We start from the raw sequence: 19152 nt of genomic DNA on the forward strand, positions 1-19152 counted from the left end.
AAATTGGAAGGAAGAATGTAGTTAAGGAGAAAATGAGAAAATGGTTGTGGGTAAAAAAAATCTCAGCTGAAATACTGAGAGATTATTGAGATAATATAAAATTATTACTCAAAAGGACTGTGGAAAAGGCTGGGATACAAGAAGGACTAAGAGTATAGAAGAATGAATGGAGAATACAAAGGAAAAAAGGGAAAGAAATAGGGAAGAATCAGAGACGGAAGAAATCGTTATTGTCACTTTTTTATTTTGTAGAACATTGACTTCTGTACAGCATCTGACTTAACCATATATCGAACAGACAGCCTCAAAGAAATTCACAGCCCTGGAAATGGAGGCCAGAGACAAATTGTATATGCTTCGCTCTGACTCTTCTTGGAAGCTACAGATGTTCATTGTTTGAACACACAATGGACAGATTAATATCTCCAGATGTTCACCATCCATCCTCCCAGAACATTAACGGGCAGGCCAGGGAATTAATGCTTTTAGCAGAAACTTCAGTTTCCACTACTGCTTCAGATGAAGTATTTTGTCAGTGTTCATGTTCTGGAAAGCACCTGCTCCAAATGCAGGGAGCCTACACTACAGAGCAATGCCCCTCCGTGCCACCACCCAACACTGCACAAAGCCCACAGACCGTCCATACAAGTGCTGATGAACTGACTTCTAAAGAGAATGAGAATCCAACATTGCTTGTGACTATTTTACCTGATAGGAATAAACAAATATTTAAAATTACAAAAGTATTTAAGTGGTTGAGTGGCTTGGAGAGTCAGTACAAGGATAGTACTTCTCTTGAGCCACAGACACAACAAGACAACTTTTGTAAGAAATTTGAACAGGAATTTGTCCATAATTATACTTCTTATTCACAGGGGAAAAAAGCATGCATCAATTCAGCATTACCAAATGTGATACAATTAGTTGTCATACATTTATTTAGTCTTGTAGAAAAATTTGTGATGACATTTTTGGGAAGGCTCTAGATAACAAATGCCCATTTTAATTTGAAGAGAAAAGCTGCTTACCAGCAATTCTCAATGCCATATTATATAAAAACACAGGTGAGACACTGCTGAAAAACAGTAATTCAGCAGCAGCACCAAAGTCCCCCTGAAAATTATTCAGATAGTTTTGAAAATACTATCTTTAATATCACTGGCATGGTTCCCTCTCATTCCCATTCACAAATTCCCACTGGCAAAAAGTAACCTTCTGCTGAAGCAAACAGACTTAATCCTACGAAAAATACTGCAAGTGAAGGAAGTGCACTTGTTGCCTTCAGTGTATGAATCTATAAGAGAAAACAAAACAGGATTTGGTCTTCCACCGATATGAAGAGGATGTTAAAGAGGCGTGTGCTTTTTTCAACTTGAATAATTTCAGTGAAATGGATGCTTAGGTGGCAGCCGGGAGGACTTGAGTTTCTCAGCTTGGGCTACAGCTACATTACAGATGCATGCTGTCCTGCAGCAGAGTATCTCACACTAAGAAGAAGAGCAGTGCTCTGCAAGAGGCCGTGCCGTTTCGCTGGTTTTTCTGCCAGTGCTGCCTGGAGCAGCACCAGTTTTCCTGTGGGATGGTCAGGTCACTTCAGCTGACCTGAATTTGCTCTCAAAATGCCTTTGCTGTACACCAATGGAAAGAAAAGGTCTGGAAAACTGAAGGTAAAATACTGGCTCTTCTCCAGTGAAATCATTGAGGAATTTAGCTACTCCTTTCAAGAGAACATGGAATTCACCCCAAAAAGTTCAATATCCAAATATCCCGCACAAAATCCGTGGGAGCTGTATGCAGCAGTTTTGAAAAAGCACTCACTTCTGCCTGCAGGTGGGTAACCCACTTATATAGGAAAAAACCACATTTTGTGACAGCAGAAGCAGGTAAGAAAGAGATCCTTGATAGGAAAAATACGATTTAAAAAATTAGCATGCCATTAAAACAAGTATAAATACACATTATATTACATGAGTGAACTGTGTTTTCTTTGGTGTACATGCCATTTTTTATTAATTCATACACTAAGTGCTAAAGTGTTTCCTAATGCCATTAGGTGGTGTTTTCAGTAAGTAATAGAATAAATAGTTCTTGCACGGTTCTTTTCTGCATCGTGTTCTCATTTTCTTAAGTAAAAGAAAATTTAAACAAAACACCACAGGTGCCTCCTCCTTCCAAAGCCCACCAACCTCGCACAAAGCTGTGTATCACGTTTCTGAGGCACTCTGGCTCCCCTCGGGCGTGATAAACTGCACTTTGGGCACGATGAGGGAGGGATTGGTTCTCCGCATGGAGTTGCTCCTCCGAATGGAGTTGTTTCTCCTCATGGAGTTGCGTTTCCGCAGGGAGTTTTGGTGGGACAGCTCGCTCTTCTGCAGCGTCTGGATGAGAATGGACGGCTTCTCGTCGAGTTCCCGGGCACTGCAACGTGGCGCTGCCACTTTGACGGTGTTGCCAAACTTGGAGTAGTCGACTGCGTACACGCCTTCCTCTTCGGTGACGATGGGCACAAAGCGGTGACCCCACAGGATCTCCTCTGCTATGTAGGAGGTTCTCGCCTGCGTCGTGATGCCAGTTGTTTCTACGACTCCTTCAAGTATCACGATGAGCTCCAGGTCCTGGAGCGCCAGGTCAGCAGCGGAGATATCGTAAAGAGGACTCCGCTTGTCTATGACGTGACAAATGATTAAGGGAGCCACAAGGAAAATATTGTTACTTTCAATGGGGTTATCCACAGGGATATCTACTTGGTGAATGGGTATGACTTCTCCTTCAGGGGTCGTAGTCTTCCTCACAACCTGGATTCTCACCGAGGCGCTAATGATCATGCTCTTCCTCAGGTCTCCCACTCGAAACATGAAGCAAAGTTTGCCATTTCGAACTGCAATGACCGCCTGCCGGCTGAAAATCAAGGTCTCAGCCCGCCTGTGAGCTTGTGCAGTTTTCATGAATATGCAGCCCAGCATGACAGCGTTGATGATCAGACCCACAATGTTCTGCAGGATCAAGACCGTGATGGCCAAGGGACATTCCTCTGTCATCATCCTGCCCCCAAAACCAATGGTCACCTGAACTTCAATGGAGAAGAGGAAAGCGGAGGTGAAAGACCTGGAGAAGAAGATTGCACAAAGTTAACTCTAAGGACATGGGACACAAACTGAAAAGCTATTTACATACACTGTCTAGAAACAAACTTAAGGACCTGTTTGTACAGTCACGGTACACTTAAGCCTTCTGTTAACACCAGCAAAAGTATTGCATGCTTGATGACTCTGTTTTTGTATGATCAGTGCTGTATCTGATGGTGACAGGGAAGACCTCAGAGCCTGAGCTCCTAAAAGACCATCTGTAACACTAGGTGACCATGAGAAGCTCACTAGATCCTCTGTTCAGGAACACATACTGCCCACTGTGTTAGTCGACAGTGCTGTAACACCTGGGCTTTCCACCTTCTCCATCCCATGAAGCTCTTGGTGGAGAGCGGTGGTTTTGGCAACAGTGAGCAATCGGCTGGCACACCGAGATTCTTCCACCAGCCTGTGCAGGGAAAGGAGACGGGGAAAACTGCAGCATTTCACTCATACTACCTGAGTCATGACCCCCTTTAGCAGGATTTCCTGGAGGGAAAGGGAACACTCCCAGATTCGTGACACTTCCCAAACCCTTGCTCGCCTTGCAACTGAGCCCGCAGGATCAGGCTGCAGAGAGAGGCCAGTGGCCTCCATGGTCCTCTCTCTCTGCACATCCCGGCAGGAGGACAACGCTGTGACCCAGGGTTTGGGTTTAGCCCACTGCCGTGGCAAGACTAGCTGGAAAATTTCAACACAGAAATGGGTTGTAGAAGTGTGGGTTAAGTTAAATGTCCCTAATATGCTATGGTGCTGGACATCAGAGGATGCCGTCCGCAAACTTTCCAAAATACATTATTTATAATCGTCCACAATGTCATATCCTCTGTATATACCAGGGTCTTTAATTTCCTTTTATAACCAGATACATCCTTCACCAAAGTCTCTTATGTCTAAAATCAGTACCTTGGGGTTTATCCAGCAGGCTTGCAGCACATTGGGTCTCATATGAACTAATATCATAGTCACCCTTTTAACACAGTGCAATCCACCAACATTTGAAGCATCGCCATGCTCAACGTGGCTTTACCTATGGAAAATATGTCCTGCCCATGAAGATGGTTCTAAACCATTCATTGGGTTTGGTTTGTTTTTCAATTAATCTGCTTTTAAATAATTTTTTCTTTTTTTTCCTAACCATATTTTCAGTGAACCTGGGGTCATGAGGAGCCATTAAAATAGCATAGGCAATATCAGGGATAATTTTCTGTAGAATGAGAAAGTTCATCTTTCAGAAAACCAGCCAGTCTCTGCAGAGATATCTTTGAAAGAACTTTGTTCTTTTTTTGCCTTTTCTATTTTTTTAATCTTTGGCAGAGTCCCTTGTATTGAGGGGTTTATTTTTGCATTTCACTCTGAAGAAATCAGGGACGAAGGAGTTAATTAATAGAATCCATGGAATGGTTTCTTATGTTCATGAATATTTAGTTACATGCAGAATGAAGCTTCTGGTTTAAACTTAATTCAGCTTAATTCAACTTAAAGCTCTGTGGAGTAAATATTCTGATTTCCCTTAACAGTACTCCTTCTTAAAAAATAAGAAAAGAGAATCCACCTTTTTATAGTGCAAGTAACTGAAGCAGCAAGTTTGTACAGCATTTTGACCATGTGAAGAGGGAGCCAGAAACTCCAAATCACAGTATTCCCAGGTCCTTCCCCTTAGAGTTGTGTAACAGTTTTCCTCTTTGGATAACGTTTGCTTTCTGTTGCAAAGAAAGAGCTGTGAGACTTAGAAATTTCTGCAGCATTTTGAAAAATTAAAGTGCTGTGCAAGTCTAGGCACTGGTTAAAATTTCCAAAACCAGGTTTCCTGTAAATCTGTAATGGCACCTACTCAAGAAAGCTCTCCTGAAATATCTGTGGACCTAAATCTCAGGAAAGTAGGTTAAAAAATATTTGTCATTATTTTGGCATACATATCATTGCAATATTAAGTATATTTTACATCCAACAACTCACCATTCTTAAAAATGTCAGCAATCATATTGCGATTTCACGACTTTGTCCAAAGCTGCAGCCAGATTTACAAGATGAAGTATTTCACTATGAAGGGAAAAGATTTTCCATGGCTTGGACATGGACACTTGAGCAGCTGTTGGCTGAACCACCCCAGGTACTTGCACGAGGGAGCGATGTGTGTTCTTTGCCATGGGCTAAACCAGAAAGTTACACCGATTCATTTGCTCTGCTTTTTCACACCCCTCCAGGCTGTCCTTGCAGCCATCCTGGAAGAGCCGCCGGCGTGTGGCTGCCGCAGCCGGGTCTACAGGGAGGGAGTGAAGGGCAGAGCCTCGGCCATGGGTCCGCCTTGTCCCAGCGGCATGAAGCCCTCGGCAGCCGGCTCAGGCTCTGCGGGGTGGCCCAGGAGCCCCATGGGGAGCCCCATGGGGTGGGCCAAGCCGAGGGGGCCGCCAACCAAGCGGAGGGATGTCCCCCCAGCTGACCCCTGGCTAATTCGCTAATTCGGGTTGGACAAATCCCACAAATCCCAGAAAAGCTGGGGGTGACACCCCAGCGGGTGCAAACTGGGTCATGATGTCTCATTTCAGAGGCAACTGCTTGTGGCCCGTTATTGGAAAAGAAATCAGACAGCAACACCCTCCCCCCCGCCCCAACTCCCCAACCTAATGAAGGTTAGCTTGGAAAAATCCCCATTTCCTTTAGCTTGGAAAATCCCCATTTAGCAAAAAAGTGTCAAAACAAAGGGAGAATGAAATCTCCGCTCCCTCATGAGCCAGATACACTGTCCCTTCAAACTTGGTGAGGTGCCTCAGAACTATGTGCAGGAGAAAGGAGAAAAAGGGAAGCGGATACTCCGATGTCTCAGCGGACCCTGCAGTCATGTCCCCCCCCCCCAGTCCTTCACAGCACTACAACGTGTAAAGGCAGCTGATCTGGGGCAGTCTGGCGGTACCGAATCAGGATTTTTCTGCTTAAAAACCTGGTGCTATAAAAAGAGATCTTACTGATGAGATGACCCCACCTCCAATTAACAAACACTATTCTATTCCATGTACATATGTGTCAGTTTATCAGTGCCTTGAAAATTGTCGTGGCTTTGGGGATGGAGAGTAAAATACTTTAACAGGTGACATTTAATCTAGTAGTCCCTTAAGCTTTCACTGTCTGACACATCATGCGCACTGTGGAAACTGTTCCTCTATCAAACTGCTGGCCTATGGCTTCATCAAGGTATTTTGAAGCGCCCTGTATTTAGCTGTCTCATGAGAGTCATCTTGAAAGACATCTAGTTTTGCCCTAAGTGGCACTCTTCTTGCTAGCCCTGCCTGACACCCATGGCCAGTGCCCTGCCTGACACCCATGGCTGGTACCCTGCCTCTCAGGCACCGCTCTTGGGGTGGCCGCCTTTTGTTTGTGCGGCGAGTGGCTCGCACCACATTGGGGATGCTCCCGCTGCCGTAGACAACGTTACAATACATATAACACATACCCACTGTTGTAGCAGGCTCTTATCTCGACAGGCAAGGTATGTTACCCACAGAGTGTGGAGACACATGAAAATCAGCAGGTCTCCCTCTCTCTCAGATCCTGTAAGGAATCAAAGAAATCTACAGTACAGTATTTTCCAAGCCCAGAAGGCTTGCTGAATTTACGTAATCTAGAGGAAAACACTGCACTTTTCAACTGTCTCAACCAAACACAACAGTTCATGTAAATCAGAAGCTGCATTTTAGGCATTGGCAGGACAGCAGGCAGCTCTGTTTCCCCCTTTCTTCATCCCACTGACCGTACTTTACCTGACACACGTCACACATGGTGTCCACTTCGTGCTGTTCGTAGTGCTTTCTGTGCTTGGGTCCATGTCACCGTGGGCAAAAGCCACCAGCCACCACATCATGGCGAAGAGCAGCCAGCTGCACAGGAAGGACATAGTAAAGATGACCAGCGTGTGACGCCACTTCAGGTCCACCAAGGTGGTGAAAATGTCTTGCAGGAATCGCCCCTGCTCGCGGATGTTCTTGTGTGCCAGGTTGCATGCCCCGTTCTTGGCGATGAAGCGGGCTTTGCGTGGCCGGTCTCGGATGCGGGGCTTGCGCAGGTTCTCGGCAGCAATCCGTGCCAACACATACTCTTCAGGGATGATACTCTTCCGAGCCAACATCTTCCTGCCACCATAGTCCACTCAGTGAGATGCAAAATGGGGGGTGGTCCCTCTAGCGCGTCTCCTCAGGGCTCAGCCTACCCTGCAAAAAGAGAGAACCTGGTCAGATTTGTCACCTATGCACTACAGGAAGAAGCCCCCATTAGGTACCCCCTACCGACAACCATTACATTAAATGTCACTGTATGACTACTTGTTCTACAGTGCCCTCCCTCTTTCAGACCATCATTTTTATATAAGCAATTGGTATCAGCTCGTAACAGAAATGAAAGATGCTATTTTGACACTCCTTGCAGGAAGGGAGGCTGCAGAACAGTCTTGCAAACTTGGTGTAAAGTAACATGACGTACGACAGGTCGGTTCCTGAGGCCGTTTCTCCAGGAGACAGCAGTGCCCAGCTGGGTACCGCAACACGGAGCACTAAGTTATTCGCATCCTCCAGGACCTGAAGAATCAGACTTCTCTGGTTTGAACCAAGGCTAGTCTGCGGAGAGACCGTGGAGACTCATTTCTTACGGCTATAGCCCCGCAGTGCAGCCAGGAGCCCTGCCGAAAGCCCCCGTCCAGTCCCCCGAAAGCATCACAAGAAGGAGCCGAGCTGGCGGTGCGGCAGGCAGGGAGCGGGACTCCACGGAGCAGGCGGTCGCATTTCCCCTTCGCAGCTCTCCCTCCTTTCCGGGATTAGGCGGGGAAACCCTCCCTTTATTCCCAAACTTTGTCCCCAAACGGGTGACAGAACAAACCTACGGAAAGCCCGGCTCCCCGCAGCTCCCCGCCGGCTGGCTCGTCCCACCGGGGGAAAGGCAGGTGCTGCCTGACCCCCCCCCCCCCCCCGCCGCTTTGCATGGGACCCCCCCCCGCCCCGACACGGGGCTCAACCGGCCCCGCGCCCCGCCGCCGCCGCCCCCAGCCCCCGCCCCGCCGCCGCTTAGCGCAGCGCGGCGGGGCGGGACGCGGCCGGGCCGGGCGGGGCGGAGCGGGCCGGGCGGGGCGGAGGGGAGCGGAGCGGAGAGGGCGAGGGACCCGGCCGGTTCGGCTCCGCAGCGCCGGGCCGGGGCGGGCTGGGGGTCGGGCTGAGCGGCGGGCGGCCGCGGGGAGCGGGGAGCGGCGGGCAGGGCAGCCCGGGGTGGCCGGGCGCGGTGCGGGGCACAGAGACACGGGCACACGCGTCCGTGCGCGGAGCGGTGCCTGCGGCGGATCGGGTGGTGGGGCGTTTTCGGCTGGGTCCAGCAAATTTAGCAGAGGAGCAAGGTGCTTACACTGTTTGCTTGTGCCTTTTCTGCAGGGAGCCGGCTCTGTCTGGGTACGCAAAGCCAACCCCCGGCTGCAGCAGGGCAGCGGCACGCTTCCTTGCTTCCTCTGGTAAGCCAAGAGTTGTGCCTTTTTAACTTTGTCATGCCTCGAATCTCGCTGAGACAGCTTGCAGACAGAAAGCGAAGCGTGTGCATAAGTGTTTGGAGGACCGAAGCCAGAATCTCATGGCCTTTGCTGCTTTTGACAAGCTTAATTACCTGTTTCTGCGAGAAAAGAAAAAAGACATTCCTTTTTATGGTTCACAACTCTTGTTGGGCGCAGAGTCAGGCCCCTTACAAAGTTCAGCTGGTGTAATGGGCATTGGCAGATGGGTAGTTGTATAGGGGATGGGTATAGGAGAAATTACGCACAATGGCAAAAAACAAACAGTGAACTCGCAGAAGTTCATTCTTTTTCCCACAGGTCGAGGTTTACAGTTTTGGCTCTTGTGTTTAATGGAAACTTGCATTCTTGGAAATTGCAGCTTTTTTTCCAAAGTCTTAGGGTTTGTAGTAGGAAGAATAAACAGTACATCAACTTTATGAAAAGATCTAAATTTAGATTTTAATGAAGCAAAGTGCAGACATTTCATTGTGTCAGATTAACTCCCCCATGTCCAAGGAATGTGTGTGTGTACAGTAGGGAGGTTTCTAAACTTTTCTGTGTGTCACTCAAGTGAATGACCTATACGGTATAAAATCTATACAGAACAAAATACCTTACTTCTCTCTGTAAACTGGAGAAAGAAAGAAACGCTTGACAGGCCTGCTGCGATCAGGAAGGTTTTAAGCGTATTCAGGCTTGGAAAAATTGAGAAGGCGCATTTGACAGGCAGTGTAATCCTCGGTTTGAAGATATCCACCCTGTTGAACACACGCACGTGCTCAGCTTTAAATAGATGAGTGATTCCTGGAAACTTTTCTAGCACTATCCTTTTCTAATATGAGATATCCAGTAGTCAGAAAAGAGACAGACTTAAAGCCTCAGTCATATTAGGCAATTAGCTAAACATTTGTGTATGAAATTAACTTTAGGCAGATGACCAGCTCCAGTCTGAAAAATCAGGATCTAAACCAGGTACCTTCAGATTCTAACCAGACTCTGAGTATACATACATAAAGTCACTTGGGTGGGTATCTGCAGGATCAGCGTTGCTGGTGCCAGCTATGGCATTTCATGGGCTGGGCTTGGAGAACTCGGGACGTTACCCTGCTACAAATGGGGTGGCAGAGACTGGTCTTGGGGGGCTGACTCATTTGTTTGATGCAGCCTCCAAAAGTGCATCTCACTTGGGTGTAGCTACTGGAAATAACTGATTTAATACACGTGAAAGAAAAAATCCATTCCCTTTTCCTTTTTTCCTTATCCTTTTCCTCCTCCTTTCTCCCTTTTAGCTCCTATGAAGTATTTGTTCCATGCTAGGGTTAGAAACAAGATTGATGTTCCATAGTATGGCTGATAGCTGCATCTCAAAAAATAAAGAACTGTCTGGGAACTGCATGGAAACCCCTCTCCTTTTTCATAAGATTCTTGAATCCTATTATTTTGCTTCTGACACAACTTTACTCATGTCACATGCCCAATTGCACAGTTTACTCTGAAGTTATTGAAATCCACAGCTTTATAAACAGGGACACAGAAACACCAAGAAATGTCACTTTTATTTACTTGCCACCTGAGAGCATAACCCACCACTGCGGCTGCATTCAGCCTCAGCCCCTTTTCACTCTGCCAAGGCCCCTCAGCTGCCGCTGTGCTCCTCACCCCATCTCTGCTGGCAGTGACTGGGACTGCGTGACACACAGTTAGCGGGTGGATTAGCAGCTAGTTTGGCAAAATGGATCAAAATCATCTTTGAGGGCAGGTGGGAGCAAGGAGGGACCTTCCTCAAGCTGGTCAGGTGGAACAGAAACTGCTGCCAGTGCTGGTACTGTCAGAGATCCCTACGACCTCTCAGCCCTACTTGTTCCCCGCAATGGTTTCTTCCCCCTTAATTGGGCACCATGCAGAGGCCGGATTTTTTGTAGCTGAGATAGGTAGGGGTCCCACCAAACACACACAAATAGTCTTGGCACAACCCCAGTGTGACTAAAAAAAAGTTATGGATTGTTTTACCTGTCGTCATACATTGGAAGAAAAGTGCTCATAAAATCCCGTCTTTCCATCTCCGCCTGTTCAATACTGAAAGAGCTTCCCCCTCGCAGGAGGGGATGCCTTCCTCCTCTCTTACACTTGAGATGAGCTTTGAGGAAGCCTGCTGGGCCGTGGCCGCCAGAATGTGAAGAGTAGGAGCACCAGAACTATTCCCTTTTCCTGGTTAAACGTTATGAGACATGATTTTGAGCACAGCATCCAATTCCCCAAGTTACAGTGTATGAATATGCTCTGGAGAGTGACAGCTACTAAAAATGTTCCCCTTTGCCCTTTTAAATACTTGCTTGGTTGCCACATGCACATTCAAGTCTGAGATTTAAGTAAGAGCTGGGAAAATCTCCCAAAATGTCTCCTAACCCATTTTGTAAGGAAAATAGTGTCTGAGTGCTGTGAACACAGCCTTTTCAGGCAAAAAATGATCAGAATTGATGGCAGGTTTGGGTCCAGTTTTGTTACGGCCCATCATGCGTCTCCTTTCTTGCTGTTTCATTTCCCCTCCACTCACAAGAGTTACTGATGTTATGGTAAATATCACTTTACAATTATGCCTATCTAAAAAAGGATTAAATAACGTGCTTAGACATGAATCTGAAATTTCCACATTATAGCTGTGTCCAGCCCTTCCAGAAAATCCTGCTTCGTAATAAGTTGTGTTTGAAATTCTAATCTTAGCTTAGAGATAGGATGACTTTGCAGGCATCCAGAGATGTCATGCACTCAGCACGAGGCTTCCACAAAGACACAAAGCTGATAAGCCATATTCGGATAGCATGGATTCCCCAGCTGAACTGGCAGTAGATCCATCAAACATGAAAGAGCAGAAACTGCAAACTAAGGGCGTCTGTTACCCTGAACCAGCTTTTCTTCTGTTTCATGCAAGAGCAGCAGGACAAAAATAGTCTTTATCATCAAAATACATGTAACTCGTGCCCCTCATCCCATATTACTAAGTTACTTAGTGAAGTTTGTAGATGTTCTATGGGTTTGCTGGCAGAGGGATTGTTTCCCATTAAAACTATCTGGTTTGGAAATGGTACATCAGCCTTGTTTGACGAAATCTGGTACTCTGACTTTTCTGTGCGTGTCAGGCTATGGGGTGCAGGCAATTGGCTCTCTGCAAAGCTAACAATATGTTGGCAGTTCTGTAAATCTCTGTTATGGCACTTCCAGTGCCGACAAACGGGGTCTGGTGCATTTGTCACCGGTACTATTTTCTATCCCGCTGCATGTAGTCACCAGGGAGCAGATGAGGTGATATGTTGTGGTTTAGCTTCTGCAGTTCAGTGAGCTGATGGGCACTGCTGGCCATGGTGAAGGTATCCCCTACCTTTGTATCTGTTCCCTGCGTAGCATGGGGAAGAAAGAGAGACCCACACCATCTTGGGTGAACTGTCTTAACTGGCAGCAGCTATATCTCCTAGAGCATGTCCTTAGCTCTTCAAGCAGGTCTGAGCTTGCTATAGTTTGAACAGCATTAGGCTGACTTCAGACTATCTCTGCTCGCAGCTGGCTCCATGGGCTTGGTGGGCAGTGATACTCCAGCCAAACCTGTCCAGAGCTGGGCCCTTGCTGCTGCTTGCAATGCAACACATGCTCCCCCGCTGGCTCCCGCGGCCTCTCCTGGGAAGCGCTGCTGTCCTTTGAGGGCTCACCGGGTACTGCAGAGGGTCAGCACATGGGCCACCAGCATGCATTGGTGAGAGAGGGCACGGTCCTAGAGAAATGCGTTCAGCCCCATAGCGTGAGAGAGCAGGCAGGGAACCGTTCTGGGCTGGGACTGCAGCCCCTGGCCTCCTGCACACTCAGCAGGAGGGGAGAGAGGAGAGGAAAGATTATCACACCCAAATTACATGGTTCCTACAATCATCTGATTTATGAAATCCAACATCTTTTAGCCTCTGTTTCCCTAACTCCACCTCTACTCCAGGGACGTGCATGAGCCAAGAAAGGGGTAGTTGAAAGAAATGCCTTCTGCTCCAGGGTATACCTTATATTCACTCTCTGCCATAAGCCCTAGCCTCATTTCCCTCTAGAGATGACCACATCATATTAAATCCTTGCGCAAAACCCAGCAAGATTTCTTACAGCCCCACACTACTTATTGATCTCCCTGTCTTTGTCTTTAATTTTAGCTGTGTGTTTATTTCTGCTCAGTTCTCTCGTCTGTAGTGCAGGCTGAAAACCAAAGGCCGCACTTTGCTGAGCCTCGGTGCTACAGAGACTCAGCCTGTCACAACACCTCCGTATCAGGAACGCTGGCACTGCTTTTACCCAGTCCACCTTTTAGGTCATGGTATCCCTCACCAGCAAAGCTAGGTAATCCTCTCGTTTTTCAGTTCACGGCAGATATTAGCTCCCACATACTTCAGTTTAAGCCTTAGCTCAAAGTACAGAAATACTGTACTGTCACATCTGGGACTTACCCAAGTCAGTCGCTGCTACAGGGTGAGATGGCAATAGTCAAAGTGGTACAGCCTTTTTCTGATACCTGATGCTCTGAAGTACATCTGTCACATTACGTGCCCCTTCCTGGAGCAGGAGTTTCTTCTAAGGCTCTGGGAAGAGACCAGTTTGGGATTGTTTCTTTGCCTGCCCATGCCATAATTTATGGAAAGGCTGTAAATCAGTTTCTAGGTAGGTTGAACATGGTTACAATAAGAAGTCTCTAGCTGTGTTGCTAATTCACTGGAGTGTTCTTTCCCTTAGGCACGTCTCTGCTCTGGCTCGCTGGCTATTTCCCTGATGGCTTTTTTTCTGTGGAAAAACTGGCTGTTGATCCATCTCTTTATGATGATTCTCATTTCTGAGTTTACAGGCCAGACCAGCCTCTGAATAGGCTGAGCAGAGATGTGAGCTCTTTGCCTCCTCTAGCTGGTGGAGATGTGGATGCTCCTCTTCCCACTCTTTCCCAAACTCTTATGACCAGTCATCACATGGAGGCATCAAATGGTTTAAGTTCACTGATGGGTGAAACCACAGTGTAGGAGGACTTCCTACAAGCTCCTAACCTGCTGCACAGTGCCAACGTGGATCCCTGCAGCTGGGGCAGGAGAGCTGGTGGGAAGCTTCAATGCTGTACTTCATATCACCAGGGCATTGGGGAAAAGGTAAATGAGAGTTTGGACTCCTTAGCATCTTCCTCTTGCATTCCTCCATTTTTTCCCCATAGGTCTACCCATAGCAGACTACACTCAAAACAGCAGACCTCTCCAAATGTCTGAGCTGTTCCCAAACTCAAGAGAGTCTCAGAGCAAGGTCTGCTAACCTGCTCCTCAGCAACCTGGCACGGCTCTGTACCTTCCTTGGTGTCATTGCCCTCTTCCCTCTGCTCAGTCTCATCTCAGATTTCCATACAACATTTGGATTTTAAGTCTTATGGGGCAGGGATTTGCTCACTAAATGATAGCTCAAAGTGTCTAATACCTGACTTTTTAAAAACATCTTCCACTGCAATGTTGTTTCTCCAATTCTTCCATGGCAGGGTTTTGGCTTGTGTCAGGTGGCACCCTCCCACCCAGTAACCAGGCATGGCTTGGATGTGGGATGCCTCAAGCGTGGTCCAGAGACTGTTCTAAATGCGCAGCATGGACAAGACAACCTTATTTTGGGATAGCTGTGGTTTTAGACACATGGATGCTCTCACAGGCGGGCTGTGCCACTTTTCCCATTTTATTTAGCAGTGTAGGTAGAGCCTAAGAGTTGGCTCTAGGAACAGGTAAATCTGCCCCTGGTGGCAAAGTGCTGGAGGCAGCAAAACCCCAGAAACTAAGAGAGGATATGTACTCCTACTGCTGGGACCAATGATAGTTGCCATTTCTCTTCTCCTTTTCTTCTGGTGGTATCTGGAGCAACAAAGCCAAGTATTGAGGGTATCGAGGGCTTTTCATTCCATCTGCTTGTCTAATCTGCTTATTCCTCTCGTGCAGCAGGAGCCAGAAGGCTTGTGGCTGGCTTCAACCTCAGAGTAGTATAATAGAATTTTGTCTCCTCTTCTGAGAAGCCTGGAGCTGGCTCAGAGGGCTGTACCACCAGCTGAAGGAGATTTTTCTTCTGATTTGTGAAATGGAATTTTTTTTATATCTCCATCTTTGTGCTTCCAGGTCCCCTTGCCTACAAGTGACTGATGTCTCTGCTGGCTGCAGAGTGAGGGTTAAATTAAGATTATGCCATTGATGGAAGATAGATGCCATCTCTTATCCTAAGATCATATCACAGAATAACTGGCAACTCTGAGCCCTCTGATCTCGGATGCTGTGGTGAGACTTGGAGAAGTAGATGGCCCCAAACCCAAATGATTCAGCCAACAAAATCTGCAGTACTCAGAGCCTCTTAGAACCTCACCTTCCTGCCTCTGATGGAGAGGTCTAATGGTCATAGCTGGTATTGCTGAAAGAGTAAGGGCCTAATCTAGCTAGTACGATAAAAACACATATAATCGTCAAATATGAATCTCTAACTTTCTGCTTTTCAAAGAATATGCTGCTTTGGGGCATCTGTAACTGTGATACTGAAGGGTGGTGGTTCTGGACCATGTCATTTACACTAAGCTGCATTAGTTCCTTAGTTACATGGTTAAATATTTTACTGGACTTTTAAGTGATATTTATGGATGTAAGCTGGTACAGCCAGACAACCCTGAGGTAAATTAAAGGGAGAGTTAAGAAATGTCATGGGAATAGCTATGAGACACTCTTATGGGCAGTGCTAACTGGCACTGTTCATTACTTATTTATACCTTTTATCCAAAGGATGTATAACCATGTAATGTATTTATATGTAAAACGGACTAATACACATACATGGGAATGAATGCACTGGGCAGTGAAATGTGCAATATGGTAATGTGAGCTGAATGCTGCATTGTTATGTAGTAATTCATAGGATGAAGATCTCTATGTTCAATGAAAATGAAAGAAGGCGTCTTGCACATGATGAATGTCAATTACACCAAATAGAAACTAATTTTTTTTAATATATATTTTTTTTAAATGACTGCTTGTCTGTATTCTCTTCAGAATGTGGCTTGTTGTATTAGAGAAATAAACAGCTCCTGCCAGGAATGTCTGTCATGTTTGAATGGTAGTCTAGCAGCAGACAGATGCTATCAATAGTGAATAATTAATAATAACCATGTAGTAAATAGATTAAGACTTTTCTAAAAATCTCTCTTCTCTTGAAGGATTACATTTGGAAGCTTCTCTGAACTCCACAGCTTCATACAAGCCAATGCTCTAATCTGTCCTGCCAAAAGAGCATCAGCGCATTGCTAATTTGTAAGACTCAGAGAACTTCTGCCTCACAACAATTTTTTGATAATTTGAAAACCTGATAATCTTTCCCCACAATTCCACACAGAGGTCAGTTCTGGTGGAGAAAAACCAGAGCAGTAAAAAACCAATGTGGAAATGATTGGGATGTTTGCATGGCAATGAAGAATTTGATTTACAGTTTTATTTTCAGACTTTTTTTAGTACTTTTTTAGTTTTGCCTTTGAAAGGATTTATTTCCAGAGAACTAAAGAGCTCTTCACATGCCATCATTGAATTCATATCAGAGAATTTACGTAACATATTTTGATTTTAAATTAGTCTTTTAAAAGATACTGCTTGAGGATATAAAATAGTAAACATGCTGAATTAATTTTTGCTTTTAAACACATTTTATGGGAGAATCATTGCGCCAGAGAGATTTTAACAAGTAGCACTGTGGTTTCACTAGATATTTTAGAACTGATTTCAACTGGCAGTATCACACTGGGAACGTTGGGCCATAGTGCTTGCAAGGGAAACATACTCCAACTTTTGCCACTAGATAATGGAAACATGATAATGAAAACATGGCCCTTGTCCACAGCTTTTTTATAAAGGTAGCTGTTTGCCTCAAATATATTATATTTCCACTTGTGATAAATGCCTACATAGCTTGTGTAAAATGTATGTGTGATGTTTCCTTCAGCTTCTCATGACACATTAGCAGAACGGTATGTGAATGTATCGGCATCTTTTCACAACAAAGCACTAGAGCCCATTGCTTTAGGAAGCAAAAAGAACACAATTAATTAAATCAAACAATTTATTGTATAAGAAGTTTGAAGAGACCTACTTGACCACATTCAAAATTGATGCCATCTGTATTTTAAGAAAAAATAATTCAATACAATTACTTTTTGCTGACAGAGTTTTTACATATAATGAGATGCCAAATCCTTTGGGCCATATTTATGTTGGTACTAATTGAATTCAGTGGAGGTGTATTAATTTATAGCAGAGGTGTTCCGCTAGTTTACACTAACCTAAAAGGTGCTCATCCAAGTGCTTGAGAAGCTTTTGATAATGTATTCTTTCAGCTGAATGATACAGTTGGGAAAAGCAGGCATGCTCTTGCAAATAAAGAGCTTTTTCAGGTCTGCAATGAATCTGGAACTTATAAACACTTGAGATACCTCTTTTCCATATCAATTTGCCTAACAGAGCAATGATCTCTCCTTGCAGACTTTGCCTTGCTTATGGCCCTGGCTTATCAGAGCTATCCCAAACTTCTATAGGGAAGTTTCCTGCCTTGCAGGAAATGCCGGTGGATCAGTGCATCCTCTTTGGTTTATACATGGCTAAAAATCCCACTGATTGTCTATCTCTACCTCTCAGAGGCTCCCTGAGGCTATGAAGTTAGCGATTGAAAAGGCAGACATCTAGTTCAAGCTCATTGCCTGGACTTCTGCAGATGTGGGTGAGACAGGCACTTCCAGTGGGTGAATCATCCCATTGACTGATGTGACATGGATCTTTGCCTGGCATTGAAAAAAGCATACTTTTGTTCTTAGAAACCTTTCTTCTGAACAGAAAAGAAATGAACCTTGAGTTGCTTGTACCATATGCTTCTTTAGAATAAAAGATCGCATGTGTGTTTTTGTGTGTAAGCACACACACACACAGACAACATACTGTGTATCAAATAGAAAACTTATCCAGGTAGTTTTAAGAGGTCTTCATAACAAAGCAAAGGGAGTATGAACAGTTAGTTATAAGGGACTCTTTGAAATAACATATAATATTAATCATCTAAAACAAGTTTGAAATTACAAAAAATCAGCAACAAACTCAGGTCAGAATTAGGAATCCTCACAGCCACTAACTTGATTTATTTCGTTTTAAAAAAAAAAAAGGCAACTTTCCTATTTGGTAACTGTATTGTTTGAAATGTCAAGTCCAAATAATTGTCATGCTCCCAAAATCCCTGAAGTGTAAATAACAATTAGCAGAACAGAAGTGGTTCAGGCAAAGCTATTCTTAAGGAGATTCTCATCACCTTTCAAGCTGGAATTGCCTGGAAAACATCATCAAAATAATTCACCCTAGATGAATCCCAGCATCCACTGTGCTGATGTAGGTCCCCAGCAAAGTGAATAGATGGAGAGATCTGTTTTAAGCACTGGTTCTTGAGGAGGGAAAAGCTTCCCCTTGCTACCTGTCAACAGTGTTGCTTTATGGCAGAGGCTTGTGAACCTGCTTCAAGAACTACTTAAAACCCCTGCAGTGTGTTTCCCAGCATAATTAAGTTTTGGCTCAGTAATAAACACAAAGGTTGTATGGGATATTTCTAGTTTAGAAGAAGCAATAATGAGCAGCTAGCTGTTATGAATTTGATGGAAGGCCATATACAGGAAGGGAGCAGTCTCATCCGTGCCAGCCATTCAACCCGGCTCAAGGAGTGGGAAAGATAACCCACTGGTTGCAAGTCAAAGGTTGAGAAACACTGTTGTGGCTCCACAAGCAGTTGCGCAAGCAGTTTCAGTACTTAAAGGGGGCCTACAGGAAAGATGGGGAGGGACTCTTTATCAGGGAGTGTAGTGACAGGACAAGGGGTAACAGTTTTAAACTGAAAGAGGGTAGATTTAGATTAGGTATTAGGAAGAAATTCTGTGCTGTCCGGGTGGTGAGACACTGGAACAGGTTGCCCAGAGAGGTTGTGGATGCCCCATCCCCGGAAGTGTTCAAGGCCAGGTTGGATGGGGCTTTGAGCAACCTGGTCTAGTGGAAGGTGTCCCTGCCCATGGCAGGGGGGCTGGAACTAGATGATCTTTAAGGTCACTTCCAACCCAAACTGTTCTATGATTCTATGATTAGCAGCAAGGGATATTACTCCTTCTGTTTTGCCGCTTCTGTCACAGAAACACTTAACAGAAAAAGAAATGCAGATGAGATGAGAAACATAATTTAGGATCTCTCACAGAGATAATTTTCCTCTGTGCATAGTTAAAAGAAATGTACACATGGCCAGTGTTTGCATTCAAAGCTCCTTTGTAAAAGGAAGAACTTAATAGTTCTAGAGCATAATGTCGCAATAATGAAAGCTTGCTTAGTTTAATGCTTGGGAAAAAAAAAAATCAACGCCCAAACATGATGACACTGGAGCAGTGTCCCCCTGAAGAGGAGGAGAGTTATGATAGAAAGCTAGAGA

The 19152-nt window shown here is 45.3% G+C and overlaps 1 protein-coding gene and 1 long non-coding RNA gene across 3 annotated transcripts; one reads left to right on the forward strand and one right to left on the reverse strand.

Annotated features, from left to right (window-relative positions):
- Positions 1 to 238: 238 nt before the first annotated feature.
- KCNJ8 (potassium inwardly rectifying channel subfamily J member 8) lies at positions 239 to 7937 on the reverse strand. Of its 2 annotated transcripts, none has more exons than XM_050915301.1 (3): positions 7599 to 7937; positions 6884 to 7325; positions 239 to 3105 (listed from the first exon to the last, which is right to left on the reverse strand). In XM_050915301.1, the coding sequence occupies exons 2-3, from the start codon at positions 7246 to 7248 to the stop codon at positions 2205 to 2207; spliced, it is 1266 nt and encodes a 421-aa protein (XP_050771258.1). In that variant the 5' UTR covers positions 7249 to 7325; positions 7599 to 7937; the 3' UTR covers positions 239 to 2204. The 2 variants fall into 2 exon arrangements, with proteins under 2 accessions (XP_050771258.1, XP_050771257.1); XM_050915300.1 differs by having other exon boundaries at positions 6884 to 7330.
- Positions 7938 to 8466: 529 nt separating this feature from the next.
- Positions 8467 to 15687, forward strand: LOC127029594 (uncharacterized). Its single transcript, XR_007768213.1, has 2 exons — positions 8467 to 8610; positions 14796 to 15687. It is a non-coding gene; the product is annotated as an uncharacterized LOC127029594 (long non-coding RNA).
- The last annotated feature ends 3465 nt before the right edge of the window (positions 15688 to 19152 follow it).

The sequence above is a fragment of the Gymnogyps californianus genome, chromosome 1 (assembly GCF_018139145.2).
Source record: "Gymnogyps californianus isolate 813 chromosome 1, ASM1813914v2, whole genome shotgun sequence".
In the NCBI taxonomy this organism is placed as follows: Eukaryota; Metazoa; Chordata; class Aves; order Accipitriformes; family Cathartidae; genus Gymnogyps; species Gymnogyps californianus.